Genomic DNA, 17,470 nt, shown 5'->3' with positions numbered 1-17,470 from the left:
ATGTTTAAGTAAAGTAGAACATTTTCCTTAAAAAGATGTTTATAACTCTTTGTAATTTTAATATTAAGATAAGTAAATTGATCTCTCACAATTTTAAAAAGAAAATTAAAATACCTTGCATTTAAAGACAAATATTTTTAGACATCCTTCTTCTAAATGAGTAGTTTGCTCTCCCCTTTCTCTTTCCCCGCCCCCCCCCCCCCCCAATCTCAATACACAGGCTGACCATATCCACCCTGATTGTGGCCATAAAAATATAGTTCCCTAGCTCACACATAGATTTGTAATCACTGACTATATTCTTCTCCTTGCAATCGTCTTTGATTTTTTGCAAATTGAACTGTAGCCACATACCTATCCCATCACTATGAATGCCCATTTCCACCTAGGTAACATCACCCTGCCTCCACACTGCCCGCACTTTATCCATCTCAGAATGATGACTTGTCTATGTATCTGGACAGCTGGGGTAATTACAAATAACAGGTAGGAATGGCTAAAAATCCCAGTCACAATGAAAAAGAAACTTCTGGAACCAAAAGCAGGACCCATCAGCCTGCAGCCTCTATCATGTCTCACCTCAGGCTCCTCCACTGCAGGTTTGTCCATCTCTCCCCATAATTCACATGCTCTAAACTAGGCAACATCCTGGGAAACCTATTCTTTATCCTTTCTAAAGCCTCTATCTCCTTCCTGTAATGAGACAACCAGAATTACGTACAGCATTCCAAATGCAACCTAATCAAAATTTTACATTGCTTAACTTGACTTCCTAAATTTTATACTCAAACCCCTGCTCACTGAAGCCAGGCATACCATATGTGTCCATTACCACCCTGTCTACTTGCGCGGCCATTTTCAAGGCCTCTTTGGACATCAATACTTTTAAGAGCCCTATCATCAACTATACATTCCCTTTACACTTGACCTTCTAAAGTGCAATATCTCATGTTTGTCCGGATTAAACTCCGCCATTTTAGAGTTGTTGTCAGAGTACATACATTGTCATGTCACATACAACCCTGAGATTCTTTTTCCTGTGGGTGAGGCAGAATTACCACTTACTGGTAGTGCAAAACAAAAACTGTACACATGTAAACAAATAAATGTAAACAACTGACTTAATAAAATTGATATGCCATAGACATGGACCAGACAAGTGTTATACTAATACAGGGCTTTTATTAACAGACTCTCAGCCACCACTATACTGGCCAGTGGAAAAGCATCTCCATCTGCTCTACCAGTAGAGTGGAGCATCTCTAAAGCCATAGCCAATAGCAAGCAACTCCATATAAGAAAAGCAGTCAGTATAATACAACCGCCACCCCCCCCCCCCATTACATAATTAAATGCAAAAGTTAGTGTCCTGAAAGGAGTCCCTGATTAAGTTTGTTGCTACCCCTCCACCATCAGAATCCTGAGCAGCTGTTCTTGAACCTGGTGGTATAAGTCTTGTGGCACCTTTACCTCTTTCCCGATAGTAGAAGTGAGAACAGAGTGTGTGCTGGATGATGTGGATCCTTGATGATTGCTGCAGTGTTCCCAATAGATGTTCTCGATGGTGGGGAGGGATATGCTGGTGATGTCCTGGGCTCTACCCACTACTTTTTGCAGGGCTTTTTGCTTGGGGGTATTGCCCATATCTGTAATTGATCATTATTCTGTTGTATTTCTTGATATCCCACAGCACTGTCCACAACCCCACCAAACTTTGCATCACCTGAAAAATTACAAACCTTTTTTTTACCCATATCAATTATACATGTCACATACTTGAGAGGGTCCCAATCCCTGTGTAACAGGCCTCTTGACTGAATAACACCCCTCCATCATGATAGTGTGTTTTCTATGAGCCAGCCAATTTTATATCCAGACTTTCAGCTCAGCTTAGGTCTTGTGCATCTGCACTTTCTGAATCAGCCTGCCATTAGGGATTTTGTCAAAAGCTAAAGCATTATTTGCAGCGTTATATTGAGGCTTCCTCTGCCCATTTGTTTTTCCTTCCCCCCCCCCCCCAAAAAACTTCCGTACTGCTCACGCTGCCCATGTATAGATTTCTAATTAGTCTGTGGCACAATTTAGATCTAGAGCACAGTAACAGGCTCTTCTGACCCATGTGCCCATGCTGCCCAATTAAACACAACCACTGTACATTTTTTAAGGGTGGGAGGAAACCAGAACACCCAGAGGAAACACACACAGATACAGGGAGAATGTACAAACTCCTTACAGAAAGTGCTGGATTCGAACACAGGTTACTGTAGCAGCCTTGTGCTAACTGTGCCAACCTTTAACGTGGTTAAAGATTTCAAAGATTATTTAGGATATAAAAACTTAAAAGATAAACTAATTGGATGATGGTCAGTGCAAGTATTATAATAATGTGCTAGGCCCTTCCTTATGATTATAATTAACACCATTTCACATTTAATTTCCAGTTATCATTTTAATTTGTGCTCCTGGGGTGGCAAAGTCCATAATGTTGGAAGCGTATCGTCTCGGCATGGCAAATGGGAAATACGTGTTTTTTATTATTCAGCTGTTTGAACTCAGCAGTTATGTGGTGAGTACATGTTGAGAATGAGTTTGTAATGACAATTAGCATGTTAACATAATTTGTATGTTGAGAATCATTACTCATGATGAAACGGCAAATCGGAGATTTTGGTTGTTCCCATCATTTCAGAATCTCAAAGCCACAGAGTTGATGGTGTATTTGTAACGAAAGCTTATTAATCCATCATTTTCTCCAAGTAAACCAAATGTTCAGCGGTGCATGCAAAACAACCCTTGATTGCTGCTGTTCAGTTCATGATAGAGTGAAACCTGGATGAATACATAAGTCCTTCCACATAGGATTTTTTTTTATTGATTAAATTTTGTGGATATATTCTATTAGATCATCCAATATAGCCTATTTAACATTATCACTCAATGTCAAAATTATTCCTAAGAGTCATTATATACTAACCTCCTGGATAGCGCAAACCCAGTGAGAGCACCTGTTGTAAGATTCCATCTCTGAACTTGAAACATATCGCAAATAATGTTTTCAATTAATGTGTGCATTTACATTGTGATCTGATTGAAGTAACCTAATTAAATGGATTACAATTTTTTATCCAGTCAAAATGTCATATTTTCCAACATTATTCTCCATTTCCAGATCTTTTCCCACTTTCTTTATCTAGATCCCTCTGCAGCTTTTTCACAACTAAATTTCCTACCTATTTTTGTTATACGGATAAACCGTAGCTACTATATCATCTCTATGTCATTTTGATAATGGAAGGTTGAGGCCCCAATATTCACCATGTGGCACAACGCACATCAAACCTTGCCCACCAGAAAAGGCACTCGTGTTAGTTATCTATTTCTTGTCAATCAATTCCTTGTCTAATCCCACCAATGTGTTACATCCTCACCATGAGCTTTTATTTTCAGAAGGCATTTTATCTTGTCTTCTAAAATCTAGAAATCGTGTATCCCCCTTGGTCAATAGCACAGTTTACTTCTTCAAAGAGCTCCAATAAATTAGTCAAACATAATTGTTTTCACAAAACAACATTGGCTTTGCCTGATAACCTTGAAACTTTTCTAACTCCCTCTGCTGTAACATCTTTCATAAAAGTTTTCACATTTCTTCAACAAATGCTAAACCAACTGGCCAGTAATTTCCTATTTTCTGTCTAACTTAACTTTTTAAATAATGGAGTTACATTTGCTCAATTCCAATCTCAAATGAAAGGAATTTTGCAAAATTAAACCCTTTAAGTCTAGCTGTTTCCTTTATGGCACAGAGACCAAGTTCATCAGGACCCAAGGACATGTTAGGCCTGAGTTCCAGCAATTTGTTCAGCACCCATTGATTGTCATTTCCTCAATTTGTTTCATTCCTTTCAATTCCCTAATTACCACTATTTATATTTCTCCATGTGGAAGGCCTAATACAAAAATTTTGTTTACTTTTTTCCATTATTGATATCCCAGATTCACTTTCTATAGGAATAATGTTCTATTAGTTACTCTTTTTAAGTAACCATGGAAAGTCTTGCAAGCTATATTTTACCGTTGAAATAGCTAGATAAGTTTCTTGTATTCTATTGTTGCCTTAAAATGGCAGCAGATTGTACTGCATTATTAAGCATGGAACACAGATTCTGCTCTGTATCCATTTGCACTTGTGTAACGATCCTATTGGACAGCTGTTGATAATGGCAGAGATTGAAGGTGATACAATCGTGGACATTCTAATCTTCAACCTGTTATCAGGCTTCTGTTACATTTGGTAAGTCTGTTACACAAAAGTAATTGCAACTTGATTAATTCTTACTTATTTCCATATCGCTGACCCTAAACATGTTGAGAATGATTTAATGCTTTCATTTTCTCCACAGGATAACTTTTGGAAGTCAGATTTGGTGGATAAGAAGAATGAGGTGACCTTTAGGGCATATGAGCCTGTGTTTCTAATTGCTCTGCAGTCATACAACGAACATGAGTATTATGCCTTTTTACAAGAAGTCTACCAGCGATCTAAAGGACATCCCTTTTATAGTAATTTGTCTTCAGTGACCGAGGTTTATAATTAAACTTACTTTCATTGTTATAAAACAATTTTATTCCTTAGTAGAAAGGAAATGAATTTTAAACAATACAGAGAAAGCACGTCAGGAAGCATTCATGAAGAGAAAACCGAACTGGAAAATGATCTTGCTTCTGTTATGCAGTAGTGCCTTTACAGTTTTCTTTCAATTCACTCCATCTGTCATATAGATTCTAATCCCTGAGCCTCTTCTTTATTGTCTTCTTCTCCTCCTATTAAATTTTTTTTAACCTTCATATTTTCCTAGTTGAAAGTTCGCTGACTTTGTTTTTTCTCCAAGGCGCTGCCTGACCTGCGGAGGCCTTCCAAATACGTCTGCTTATTTCAGAGTTTCAGCTGCTGCAATATTTTGCATTTAAAACAACTTTCATGATCTTGTCCACCAACATTTTTATTTGTTTGTCACTTAGCTACTTTTTAATGAGAGTTAAACAAGGGAACCTGCAGATGTTGAGGTTTTAATGCAATACACAAGTGCTGGAGAAACTATGCAGGTTACGCACCATCCATGGGAAGGAAAAGGCAGCTGATGCTCCAATGAGAAAAGTCCCAGCTATGCTAACCTTGCCTCGTAAGACTTTTTTTTTCCAATCCAGGCAACATCCTGGTAAATCTTCTCTGCACCCTCTCCGTAGCTTCCACATCCTTCCTGCAATGAGGTGACCAGAACTGAACACAATACTCCCAAGTGTGGTCTCACCAGAGATTTGTAGAGTTGCAACATGATGTCTTGACTCTTGATCTCAATCCCCCTATTAATGAAGCCCAGCATCCCATAGGCCTTCTTAACTATCCTATCAAACTGCACAGCAGCCTTGAGGGATGTATGGATTTGGACCCCCAAGATCCCTCTGTTCATCTACACTGTTAAGTATCCAACCATTAACCCTGTACTAGGCCTTCTGATTTGACCTTCCAAAATGCATCACCTCACGTTTATCCAGATTAAACTCCATCTGCCTCTTTATCCTTTTGTAACCTATGTCAACCATCAACTTAATCCACAACTCCTCCAAACTTTGTATGATATGCAAACTTACTGACCCATCCTTCCACTTCTTCATCTAGGTCATTTATAAAAATCACAAAAGAGCAAAGGTCCCAGAACAAATGAATTGAGTTCTTTTTTGCCACGTGTGCAAAGTTACAGTGAAAAGCCTCATTTTGCGTGCCATGCCAGCAGGTAACAAAAGGTTGTCATGATCCACCGTGACATTGGATCCACAAAATATTTTCACAGCAATCAGTAAAAAGATGTCATTAATTGCATTTAACTTTAACATTAGCATTAACTTAACAGGCAAATCAAATGTCAAAATGTAAGCAATAATAGCAATAGCCTCTTGTTGAGAATTGAGCATGAATGCCACTCCAGTCATAATTCCGTAATGGTTCTGGCTCCAGTCTGCTCACCACCCCAACCCCCTCCCCCCCGCGGGGGGTCCCCTCTGTCATCGGGCCCTTCCTGTTCACACCAGCCTCCACCACCAAGTCTGTTCCTCTTGCTCCCTCTCACCACCTCTCCCTTGCCGCACACTATGACCCAGACAATTCAACAGGTTTCACTGAAAAGAGACAAGAGAGGGAGCAAGTGAATGAGAAATGAAGTGGTTTGAATTCATCGTTGTGTTGTTTTATTGCAGATGAGCTCAGATTCAGCTTACCTTCATGATGCAGTAATGCTGTATGCTTTGGGGGTTCAAGAAATGTTAGAAGCAGGAATGGATCCACGAGATGGAAGAACATTTGTCAAGAATTTGAAAGGTTATGGTAAAAGACAATTTTATGGTAAGTTTTTAAAAAAAAATTAACACCTCCTTTCTACAATTGCTTAGCTGCACAGCATTTCCAATTTGCATCAGTAACTTTCAATTCCCTAATTACCACTATTTATATTTCTCCATGTGGAAGACCTAATACAAAAATCTTTGTTTACTTTTTTCCATTATTGATATCCCAGATTCACTTTCTATAGGAATAATGTTCTATTAGTTACTCTTTTTAAGTAACCATGGAAAGTCTTGCAAACTATATTTTACCATTGAAATAGCTAGATAAGTTTCTTGTATTTTATTGTTGCCTTAAAATGGCAGCAGATTGTACTGCATTATTAAGCATGGAATACAGATTCTGCTCTGTATCCATTTGGCTCAGAATGTATTTTTTAAAAACTTTGATTGAAAAATATTTTGATTAATATATTTTTAGCAGAATTGCAATATCATCGACAAGTATACATATCTACAAAACCTATTTCATTGGGTCAGGGTCAGGGTTAGGGTTGGGCTACCTCCATGTGGAAGCTCAATGGGCCGAGGGTTGCCTGCAGATTGGAGGAATGTTATAAAACCCACATGACTGTAGACACTGTGTAAGTCTGCATTCAGGTGTGAGTCAAAGGCTGAAAGGCCCTTTTTCTTTCAAGGTAAGATATTCCAACTCCCAAGTACCTCATGCCTGGCGGAAATGAAACAGGGCAGGTTTTAAGTTTCAATCATTGCGTGCAGTTCTGATGAGTAAGCTCAAAAGGGGGGCATGAGAAGATTCACACGAATGTGACTGGGGCTTGGATGTTACTGTTGGCCTCACAATTACCCCTGCCATAATATAGCCTTCAATAGCATTCCTACACACACTGGGCACACTCATCCTCAGGGACTACTGTCAGTGGGTAGGTATTTTTCAAATGAAAATAAAAATTGCAGGAGATACTCAGCAGCATCTGTAGAGAGAGAAAAAAACTAGGCTAATATCACAGGTAGCAGACCTGATCAACTTTTCACCACATGCAACGTTAACCCAGAAAAAAAAATCAGGAGGTGAGGCTTTGTAATGATGAGGAGACACTGGGGACTAGGACATTTTTCCCTGGAGCATAGGATTCTGAGGGCGATCTTATCAAGGTTTACAGAATCTATATCCCAGGATAGGGGAGTCGAGAGACCAGAGATTTAAGGTCAAAGGGGAAAGAATTAAAGAAGACCTGTGGGCCAACACAGATGTGTTTATGGAACTAGCTTCAGATAAAATAAGATTTAAAAGACATTTGGACAGGTTCACAGATAGGAAAGATTAAAAGGGACCTGGACCAAATGAAAACAAAATAATGGAACCAGCTCAGTTAGGCAACTTGACCTATGTCTGTGCTGTATTACGTATCTTGATTCTCATGGTTTTGTCTTATTGGTAATGACTACTATCCTATCCAATTGGAAATGTAAGGTGGCTTCCACAGTAATCTTTAAATCACCAGATTTGCTTTCTGGTCATTTTTCTTTGCTGTATAAGGGATTGACTATGATGTCAGTATCCACAGGAGAACTGGTACTGTCCACACAATCTATTTTCTGTTTGTAGAGATCCATTCTCCCTGATACCCTATTGTCCAGATATCTAATTTTCCAGAGGCAAATTTCCCCGTCATCCAGTTTCCCAGACCCAGCTCTCAAACACCTATTTACAGGACCACTATTCCCCAAAGTCCCCAGTTTCCCAATCACTGCCTTGTCGAACACATCTGTCAGTGGTGACTTCCGACTGTTGTTGCAAGTGAAGGCTCCATCGTGAATGAACGATAAATTGCTGAGTATCATTCATGTTTGGAAATGTCACTGGATTGCATTTTATTGCAACAATATTTGTATCAATGGTGCAACAGTAATAAGTATTTTTTTTCAATGAAGAGGACATGAAGTCCATCCATGTGAAGCAGACAAATTCAACTCTTTCCTTTCTGTGAATAGGTTTAACTGGCTTGGTGAATATTGATAGCTCTGGAAAACGATACTTGAATTATTCAGTGTATGACATGCAAATGTACACCAATGAGACAAAGTTTGTTCCTGTTCTGCAATATGACAGCTGCAGCAAGTTGCTCAGGTAGGTTTTACTAATTATGGGATAAGGTGAATATTGTTGGAACATTCTCTCATATCCAGACCCAAGTTAAAACCAAGATTCTTCACTATGAAGGCTTCAGAACAAAAGCCTTTGTCAAATTAATTTATCCCTCTCTGATTACAGTAATATTGCTTTTGAATGATCCAATGACTTTTGGGTAATTTTTTTTTTAAAGACTCTTACATTTGCACTTTATTGGTTTTTTTCTCTCTGTATTGCACAGTTTGTTTACATTTCTTTATATGTTTACACGTGTACTTTTGAGTCCGTTTTTTTTGCACTACCAATAAATGGTAATTCTGCCTGGCCCACGGGATTGTCTGTGATGTCATGTATGTTCTCTGGCAGTAAATCTGAAATTGAAAAATTGCTTTCTTTGGAATTGCAGTGATAAACACACATCATGCACATTTACAAACAAATCTTTAATGTGCAGGATGATTAGTGATTTTTTTTTTTTTTTAATTTTTTATTTTTCACACCATAAATCACATTAGCCATGATATACACTATTTCTTTTTCACACATGTACAGTGACTTTTTGACTTTTGGGTAAATTGATGTCAATATTTAATAACGCTCTTTGAGAGTGCGTTCTTTCAAAAGCAATGATTTTCACAGCCAGAATCCCTGTCATTTCCTTGCGTACAGCGGTTTTAATGGGGAATAGCATTTTTAGACATACAGCATGGTAACAGGCCTTTCCAGCCCACGCCGCCCAAATACCCAATTAACCCACAACCCACACACATTTTGAAGGGTGAGAGGAAACCCACGCAGATATGGAGTGTGCAAGCTCCTTACGGACAGTGCTGGATTTGAACGCGGGTCGCTGGCACTGTAATAGAGTGCTGCTCACTGTTCCGCCCTCGCATCCTCCTCTCGGACGCGCTAACTTTTCTTAAAGGGTTAACTGGGTGGAACTTGGGATTTCTGATCATAGATTTCTGGTCTGTATGTGTACTGACCCCCCAGGAAACCTGCTCTGTGATGAAGAACCACTCGTAGAGTCCAGGGAGCATCACGGGTCACTTGCTTAACATTCCAGCTTAACCTGCTCCCTCTATAGCAGTTCCATTGAAAGGAATGGAGCAAAATGGCTCTTAAGTGAACAGTGGGTAGGTATTTTTCAAATGAAAACAAAAATTGCAGGAGATACTCAGCAGCATCTGTAGAGAGAGAAAAAAACTAGGCTAATATCACAGGTAGCAGACCTGACCAACCTTTCCTGTTGGTATCAATTCACCACATGGAACGTCAACCCAGAAAAAAAAATCAGGAGGTGAGGCTTTGTAGTAGTCAAAGGAGAACTTCTTTAGAGTAGGCATCCTACCTTGATGAAAGGCTCCAGCCCGAAAATTCAGTTATACTGTAAATGTTTGTCTTTGCTATAAAAAGTACACTGTTTGACCTGCTGAGTTTCTCCAGCGTTGTGTTTTTATGAGGCTTTGTAGGATAAGCAGGCACACTTCCCTTTTACCCTGACTTTTCCACCATCCAGAAAATTGCATTCCTTCTGTGTGAAGTGAAACACATTTCGATTGTTTCGGTTGGTGCAAACTCAATGGACCCATCGGTATGTTTTTGCCCTGTGTCTTGATGAAAAGCTGGATAATATCACGCAAGGCAGATTATTTTAAAACCGTGACACAGAATAAGTTGTAAAGTTATGATGTTCTCTCATTTTTCAGCTCAACTGATGAATTGGCTAACATTGCATGGCCTGATGGAAGCCCAATTAAAGACCTCCCTGAGTGTGGGCTTCATGAGAGTTGTCAGGAAGAGCTAGGTAAGCATTCACCCAAATCGAACTACCATAATGTGTGGAAGATCGGTGTCAATCCTCGATCTAGGTTCTGGGGTGAGATCTCAATCAACAGTTTACTCCCTGAGGAATGGAGAACTCAGGCTTTTCTATTGCCAATTCCCTTTATTTAATACACAGGGCTTTGCGAGGTTCATCTCCCCCATAGTGGGTCTAGGATCTCCTCAAACATAGTAATGCCAGGGTTTATATACCCTGCTGCAATCTGACAAGAATCACAAAACAGTCTTCTCCCACGAGAAAGCATTAACCTATCACAGTGGTTCTCAACTTTTTTTCCCCCCACACCAACCACCTTAAGTAATCCCTTATTAACCATCGATAACCTATGACCTAGGATCCCATAGGTGCTCTGAGATTAGTATGGGATTACTTAAGGTGGTATGTGAGTGGGAATGAAAAGGTTGAGATCCACTGCCCTCATGGAAATTTACTAGCTAAGCTGGGGTTGCCGGGCTACACACGTCATGGGGCCCCTCACTTTTCTAAAGTATTTACAACCTTCCAGCTTTCTTTCACAAAGCAACAAGGCGCATGTGGGCAGTAATTAAAATTGATCAATCTACATCAGTCAACACTAGGCAGACCTTTACCTCAGCAAATGACGGACTGAATAAAATGGCCACCTTGATCTGTCACCTTTCCTATCCCGTTTATTGTCACATGAACTGAGATCCAGTGAAAATCTTTGTTTTGAGAGCTATCCAAGCAAGTCAATCTATCCTGAGTACCATAGGTTTTGCCAAGTAAAAGTGCAGAGTAAGTGCGACAGAAAGGCAGACTGACATTTGTGATCCAAAGGAAGAAAAATAGTTCTGGATCATCATTTCAAGAAGGGCGTTTTTGAGAACAGATCATTGAAGAGCAATATTCTCATTATAATGCATATGGAGAAGCTCATCCTTGCCTCCAGCTTTGTATCTGGGGGATAAAATTACCCCTGCCATAATATAGCCTTCAATAGCATTGCTACACACACTGGGCACACTCATCCTCAGGGACTACTGTCAGTTTGTTGATCTGGTTTACTCCTCATTTGTTCAGGTAACAATGTGCTTATTTTAATCATCGTTGTCGTGGCCGTAGCGTTCACTGCAGCTCTCGCCATTGGTTTCCAAGTGACACGCAAGCGCAAATCCCCGAATTATCTCCAGGATACGTGGTGGAAAATAAATTATGAAGACCTCATTTTTCTGAAAGATAGTAAGGTAAAAGTCTGCTGTAAATGGAATCATTTTGCTGTTATTTTAAATTAAAATAGATTTAAACCAATGCAATATTCTTCAACAACGTTTTTTTTTAATGCTAATACACAGAAGAATGTTGAGGTTCGATCAATGATGGAAGGTGGCAGCAATGGGTCCATAAGTAACATTTCAAGTCGTCAGAATAGCGGTATTAGAGAAAAAATGGAAAACAAAACTGGTTTTACTAAAGTTGCACTTTACCAGGTGAGTTCACTTCATGAATTCTTGCGTCATTGATAAAAAGTATTCCTTGTTCAAGGTCAGATCATTTCCAGAGAGGATTAACAAAATTTGATTCAAATAGTATTTGAAATGTATTTAAAGCATAACCTTGAAATGTGCGCCAATTCATCCCGGTGGAATGTTGGCTTCACAATATGAGATTTTGCATACATCGAAAGATTGTACATCAAGCATTTTTGATGCAATTTTGAAAAGCTGACATGTCCCAGTTGAAAACCCTGCGGGGAGTTTTACCGCCTCGCACACAGCACTGAAGTCTCCACAGTTCTTTCATTAATGAAAAGCCCAGGATGTGGACTCGAAACAGTCAGAGGAACACAAATGAAGTATTCTCACAATCAAAGGCCTGTCCTGGGTTTTAGAAACTTGCAAGTTGGAGAATGAAGGAAAGACCACATGTAAAGTATTTCACAGTTCCACATGCAGTTTGAGCATGTTCCTGAATTAATTTAACTTTCCAAGCACTTTATCTAGGCTGCTTCCTGATCTAAATTTGTATTATTTCTTCTTGGAAATTTTATGGTACACAATGTGTTAGCTACCATTGTCCAGAAGGCTACTGTGATCATTATTCACTGAACAATAGTGACTAACTATTTGATGTTAACTGCTCTTAATGCTGGAATGTCATGTCAATGAAATTATATTTTCAATCACAATTATATGCAAATATATTCCACTTGTACTGTTAACATATATTAATACAATGTATCCTGCATAATATTCCCAACCCCGCTTCCAGGCAGATAAGCAAAGTTCATCTAATCCTAATTAATGTGGCCAACGTAGCCCACACTTGCCTTCACCTTCCAGTGAATTCCTGCACAGGCAGTAGTGTGGCTTCAAGCAGCCTTGAAATTATGCTGCTGTGATTCACTCGTGGAGCAGGCCACAAAGGACAACCAACGCTCACGAGTGGAACTTGGGAACCTAACCACTGATGTTCTTTTGACAGCTCACTTCGAATGATGATCACAATCTCTCTGAAACTACTGAAAGATATTCTAAATATTAAAAATAATTTCATTTAGAACTTTTTTTTGCTCCAATTTAATTAAAACATCATTTTTTTCCAAAATATATTTAATGAGCAACAAAGCAACTTCGTTTTCATTATATACATTGCGCCCCTTTTTTTTTACAGAAAACTAACACACGTACGGAGCTCTCCGTAATATTTGGAACAGAGATTCTTTTCCTTTATTTGCCCCTGTTTCAAATTTGTAATCAAATAATTCACGTGTCATTAAAGTGCACATGCCAGATTTTATTCAAGAGTATTTGTATACATTTTGGTTTGATCCTGTGGAAATTACAGCACTTTTTATACATAATCTTCTCATTTCCGGGCATCATAATGTTTGGGACATTTGGGTCCACAGGTGTTTGTGAGGTATGTTTAATTGCTTCATTGGTGCAGGTATAAGAGAGCTAGGCTTGTTTCTAAGCTTTTGATGACCTCTGGAGTCTGTAGTTGTCATTTTTCAACATGAGGACCAGAGTTGCGACAATGAAAGTCAAAGAAGACATTATGAGGCTGATAAACAAGAATAAAACAGTAAGAGACCTCATCCAAACGTTAGGATTACACTAATCAACAGTTTGGAACATCCTTAGTAAGAAAGAGTGTACTAGTGAGCTCAGTAATCACAAAGGGACTGGTGTTCCAAGAAAGGCTCCTCTGCTGATGGCAGAATAATTCTTATTGTAATAAAGAAAAATCCCCAAACGTAGATTCAAAAGATCAGAAACACTCTTCAGAAGGCAGGTGTGGATTTGTCAATGTCTGCAGAAGACTTTATGAACAGAAATACAATGGCTTCTTTGTCACAACTCTGGTCCTCATGTTAAAAAAATGACAACCACAGAAGCAAGCCTAGCTCTTACACCTGTGCCAATGAAGCAATTAAACATACCTGAGAAATCACATACATCTGTGAAGCCAGATGCCCCAAACATTATGGTGCCCTCAAATGAGGGGACTATCTGGAATGCACTGCTGAGAGATGGTTGAAGCTGGGTTACTGACACATTTAAAAAGGGTCTAGAGATGAACACTTGAATCACTAAAAAGGCGATAGACCAAGTGCTGGGAGATGGGACTAATACAGGAGAGTGTCCACTTGTCAGCATGGAAGAGCTGGGCAGAATGGCCTGTCGTCATGCTGTGTCATTGTATGACTCCATGTCATTGATGACAGATTGTCGAGTGGCAGTGCTGACTCTGGTTAGCAGTTACTAAGTTGCAACACTGTGTCTTAAATCCTTCCGTTTTTCCCAAAGAATGCCGACCATAGTTTTTCCAGGAACTAAACATAAAGAAGGATTTGATCAGAGGCCTTCTAAGCCTTGTGTGCCCAGTGGTCACCACCTGATCTTACTTCACAAGCCTGCATTGGAGCAAAGCACAGCAGAACCACCTGGTGGTGAAGATTGGGAACAGCATGATCGAGGGAAAAAAATATTGCTCCAAACCTGAGGCTAACATTTATCGATGGACAGCCACAGTGAAAAGGATCCTACCCAGCCCTCATGCTGTATTCATCTGCTACACTTGCCTTTAGTGGCTCCCAATGTTCTGGAGATGGAGCAGCCCACAAGCAATGATTAGAGATAGGCAAACTGAAGCCCATCCCCAGAATACCTTGGCAGCTCATGTCATCAAATGGCCTTCCACAGTTCTCCAAACATTCAAAGGCATTCAGAAATAGTTTAAATATATTTCACCAATGTAAAAGTTATTTAAAGACTCTAAACTGATCTCATAAAGAGTACAGATCCATTCCTGAGTGCATCCCGTTTGCCTGCAGTTGTCCCGATTCAAAGTCATTAAAATGTTCACAAAATTATATGAAACAACAACGAACCACTTAGCTTTGCTGCCATTGTTCAAAGGGGATCCTGCCTGCACGCCATCCACGGTTGAGATAAATCTGAATGTGTTTCTGCAGCTACGGAAATCGGAAACATTCTGAGCCTTTCTGTATCGATCCATTGAATGGTACTGGCTCAGTTGTAGATTACATGTTGAGGCAGTGTCACCTTTACATGCATTTCCAAGGGAGTATCTTGATGCATTCAGGAAATGTAATGTACAAGAGATTCTTGATCATGTTGTTCAATTGAATTTGATGACACAAGCTTAGAATTATTGCCACTGTTCATTCTTTAGGCACATTTCCAAATAAAAATGCCTTTCACCACATAAGTTGTGTAGATGGAGCATGATGGCTTTTCTACAAAGCTACCTGTTCTCATTACCCTCAGTGCTTGGTTTCAGCCAAAATAGTAACTGATCTCACATAGATTCCACTATCTTTGGAGGCTCTACAATGAGTACATCAGCTTGTGGTCTGCTGGTTTGTTGGTTTCACCAACATGTGCAACAATACATTTTTGCAATGAACATGAAAGATAGGCCTCGAGTTCAACATCTGCTCCCACTGCACCCTCTAACTGTAAAGGTTTATTGTGAGACCCTAGAAAGCATGGACCACCTCATATATCTCAGAAATTGCTGCCTTCAATCCATCAACAAGGTCTATTTGCCAATTGAGGTAAAGGTTATTAGAAAATAAGGTCTGAGAGCTAGCAAAAGTCAGCTGCAATCTTTATCCTCCTATATGGTTCTGATACCTAGAGCAGGCATTTCAAGACTCTGCTTTTCTTCACATAATTCTCCAAGAAAGTGGATATGTAAACAAACCTCTCAGCATCCTCCCCCAGGTCAACCTCTACAGCATCAAGGCCCGGACTACTCCCAGCTACTTTGGGCAGGGCACTTTGTTTTCGGACCCAACACTATGCTCTGGAAACACTCACCCTTCCGCTTCTGTCACGTGAAGGTAGTTCGAGGAGGAGATCCTGGGATTTACCTCCTTGAAGAGATGCAGCACCCTCACTGATGCCCGGAAATCACTGATCCAGTACCACACAATGTGGCAAAGATGAATTTGGGGTGGTGTTGAGAAGCATGTGACCAGCCATCAGGAACATAGAGAAGGCTTGCATCAGTGACATGAGCCATACTAATTCAAAACCTATTGCCTACTCTTTGGAAGACCCTTTAGCTCAATTTGCACCCTTTTTGACCACATTAGAAGCCACAAAATCCGAGTGGAAGGAAGTCATCCGTGATCCTATGGGGCTGGATAAGCAGAAGATGAATAGAGTCAGAATTTATTGTCATGAACGTGTCAGGAAATACATTGTTTTGTCAGCAGCGTCATTGTACATTACATATGAGAAAAATTTCTAAAGATAAAATTTCCAAATACATTATTTAAAGAGAATAAATAAATTAGTGCAAAAAAAAGGGGAAAATAGGAAGTGGTGTCTGTGGTTCAGAAATCTGTTGGCAGAGGGGAAGAAGCTGTTTATGTACTGTTTGGTTTTTGTCTTCAGACTCCTGTCCCTCCTTCCTGATGGAGGCAGTGAGAAGAGGGGGGGGGGGGTGAGGGTCCTTGAGGATAGACACTGCTTTCTTGAGACACTGCCTCTTGTAGATAGTTACTGCCCACAAGTCCAGGTATGAAAGTTCAGAATTGTTAAACATTCTCATGTAACTGGAAGCACAGAGAGTACTCCACGTATAACATGGGTGAAAATTGGATTTAGTCTCTCAGAAAGGATTTTGTGTGGTTAACTTCCCATGACAATACACACAGTAGATGTCTGTCAGATCCTGACAAGGTCTACTTCCTGTTGGTCTGTGGCAAACACATGTTTTATCAATTATCATGGGATTTTATGAGGCTGCCTCTGCACCACCCCAGGTGAAATGTCAAGTCCACGGACAAAACTCTTGTTGAAAGTAAAACAAATGTTGACTGTGGTGGCCCAAGTCCTGTTGCACTTATTCTTTTATGTTTCCACAGGGAAGTCACGTAACAGTTCTGAGCTTTGAGAGAAAAACTGCTCCAGATATGTGCAAACACTCAATACTGCAGGAAATGCGCGTGGTATGATAAACATGTTTGTATTTACAAAGGCACAATTAAACCCCAATGAAAAGTGGCTACAAGAAGCCTTTGTTTTTTCTTGAGGGTTTTGCTTTGTCCACCTTCTTCCTTCTGAGGTTGTGTACCTTTTCTGGCCTCTAGTTCTTTCGCTCCCTGCCACTTCAGCCTACGTGCTGGTCTTTGTGTTGGTGTCTAGTCAGGCTGCCACCGAGCCGGGTTTCTCTTGAGATAAAACAGGATCCATTAAAAGGAGTAGGAAACCCAAGCTAATGATTGGGAATAGAAAGTCGAGTTTTGTTTACTCTGGTTATTCTCACCCATTCTCCTGTTGTCTTTTGTAACTTCAAAAACAATCTCCCTCCACTCTCCCCTTTCTTCTCCATTATCCCCACCAACTTCCCTTCAAAATCGGGGCCAAGGACAGAATTATCAGATAACTTTGAAGTGATGGACTTCACAAACAAGCTGAGGAAAAAAAAATTTGAACATTCCATTTAGTTAAATCATAAATCAGATCGTTTATATTAATGAAATTTAATTTAATTTATACAAAACACGATAGAAGTCGATTCTGCCCATTGAAACTCATACCACCCAATTAATGTGCCAACCCCTGTACATTTTTGGAGAGTGGGAGGAAACCAGAGCACCCAGGGAAAACTCACGTGGAGAACATACAAAATCC

At 39.8% G+C, this 17,470-nt stretch overlaps 1 protein-coding gene across 1 annotated transcript in view; it reads left to right on the top strand.

Annotated features, from left to right (window-relative positions):
• Window positions 1–17,470, top strand: part of gucy2g (guanylate cyclase 2g) — a 50,851-nt gene that overhangs the window by 5,249 nt on the left and 28,132 nt on the right. Inside the window, exons 3-10 of the mRNA XM_069899908.1 lie at window positions 2,442–2,566; window positions 4,401–4,583; window positions 6,253–6,397; window positions 8,353–8,488; window positions 10,201–10,298; window positions 11,379–11,542; window positions 11,651–11,785; window positions 16,702–16,785. Coding sequence (XP_069756009.1) covers window positions 2,442–2,566; window positions 4,401–4,583; window positions 6,253–6,397; window positions 8,353–8,488; window positions 10,201–10,298; window positions 11,379–11,542; window positions 11,651–11,785; window positions 16,702–16,785 — 1,070 coding nt within the window. The remainder of the gene's footprint in view (window positions 1–2,441; window positions 2,567–4,400; window positions 4,584–6,252; window positions 6,398–8,352; window positions 8,489–10,200; window positions 10,299–11,378; window positions 11,543–11,650; window positions 11,786–16,701; window positions 16,786–17,470) is intronic.

The sequence above is a fragment of the Narcine bancroftii genome, chromosome 10, assembly GCF_036971445.1.
Source record: "Narcine bancroftii isolate sNarBan1 chromosome 10, sNarBan1.hap1, whole genome shotgun sequence".
Classification (NCBI taxonomy): domain Eukaryota; kingdom Metazoa; phylum Chordata; class Chondrichthyes; order Torpediniformes; family Narcinidae; genus Narcine; species Narcine bancroftii.
Note: the sequence above shows the minus strand (reverse complement) of the source record. Positions and strands in the feature narration are given on the sequence as shown.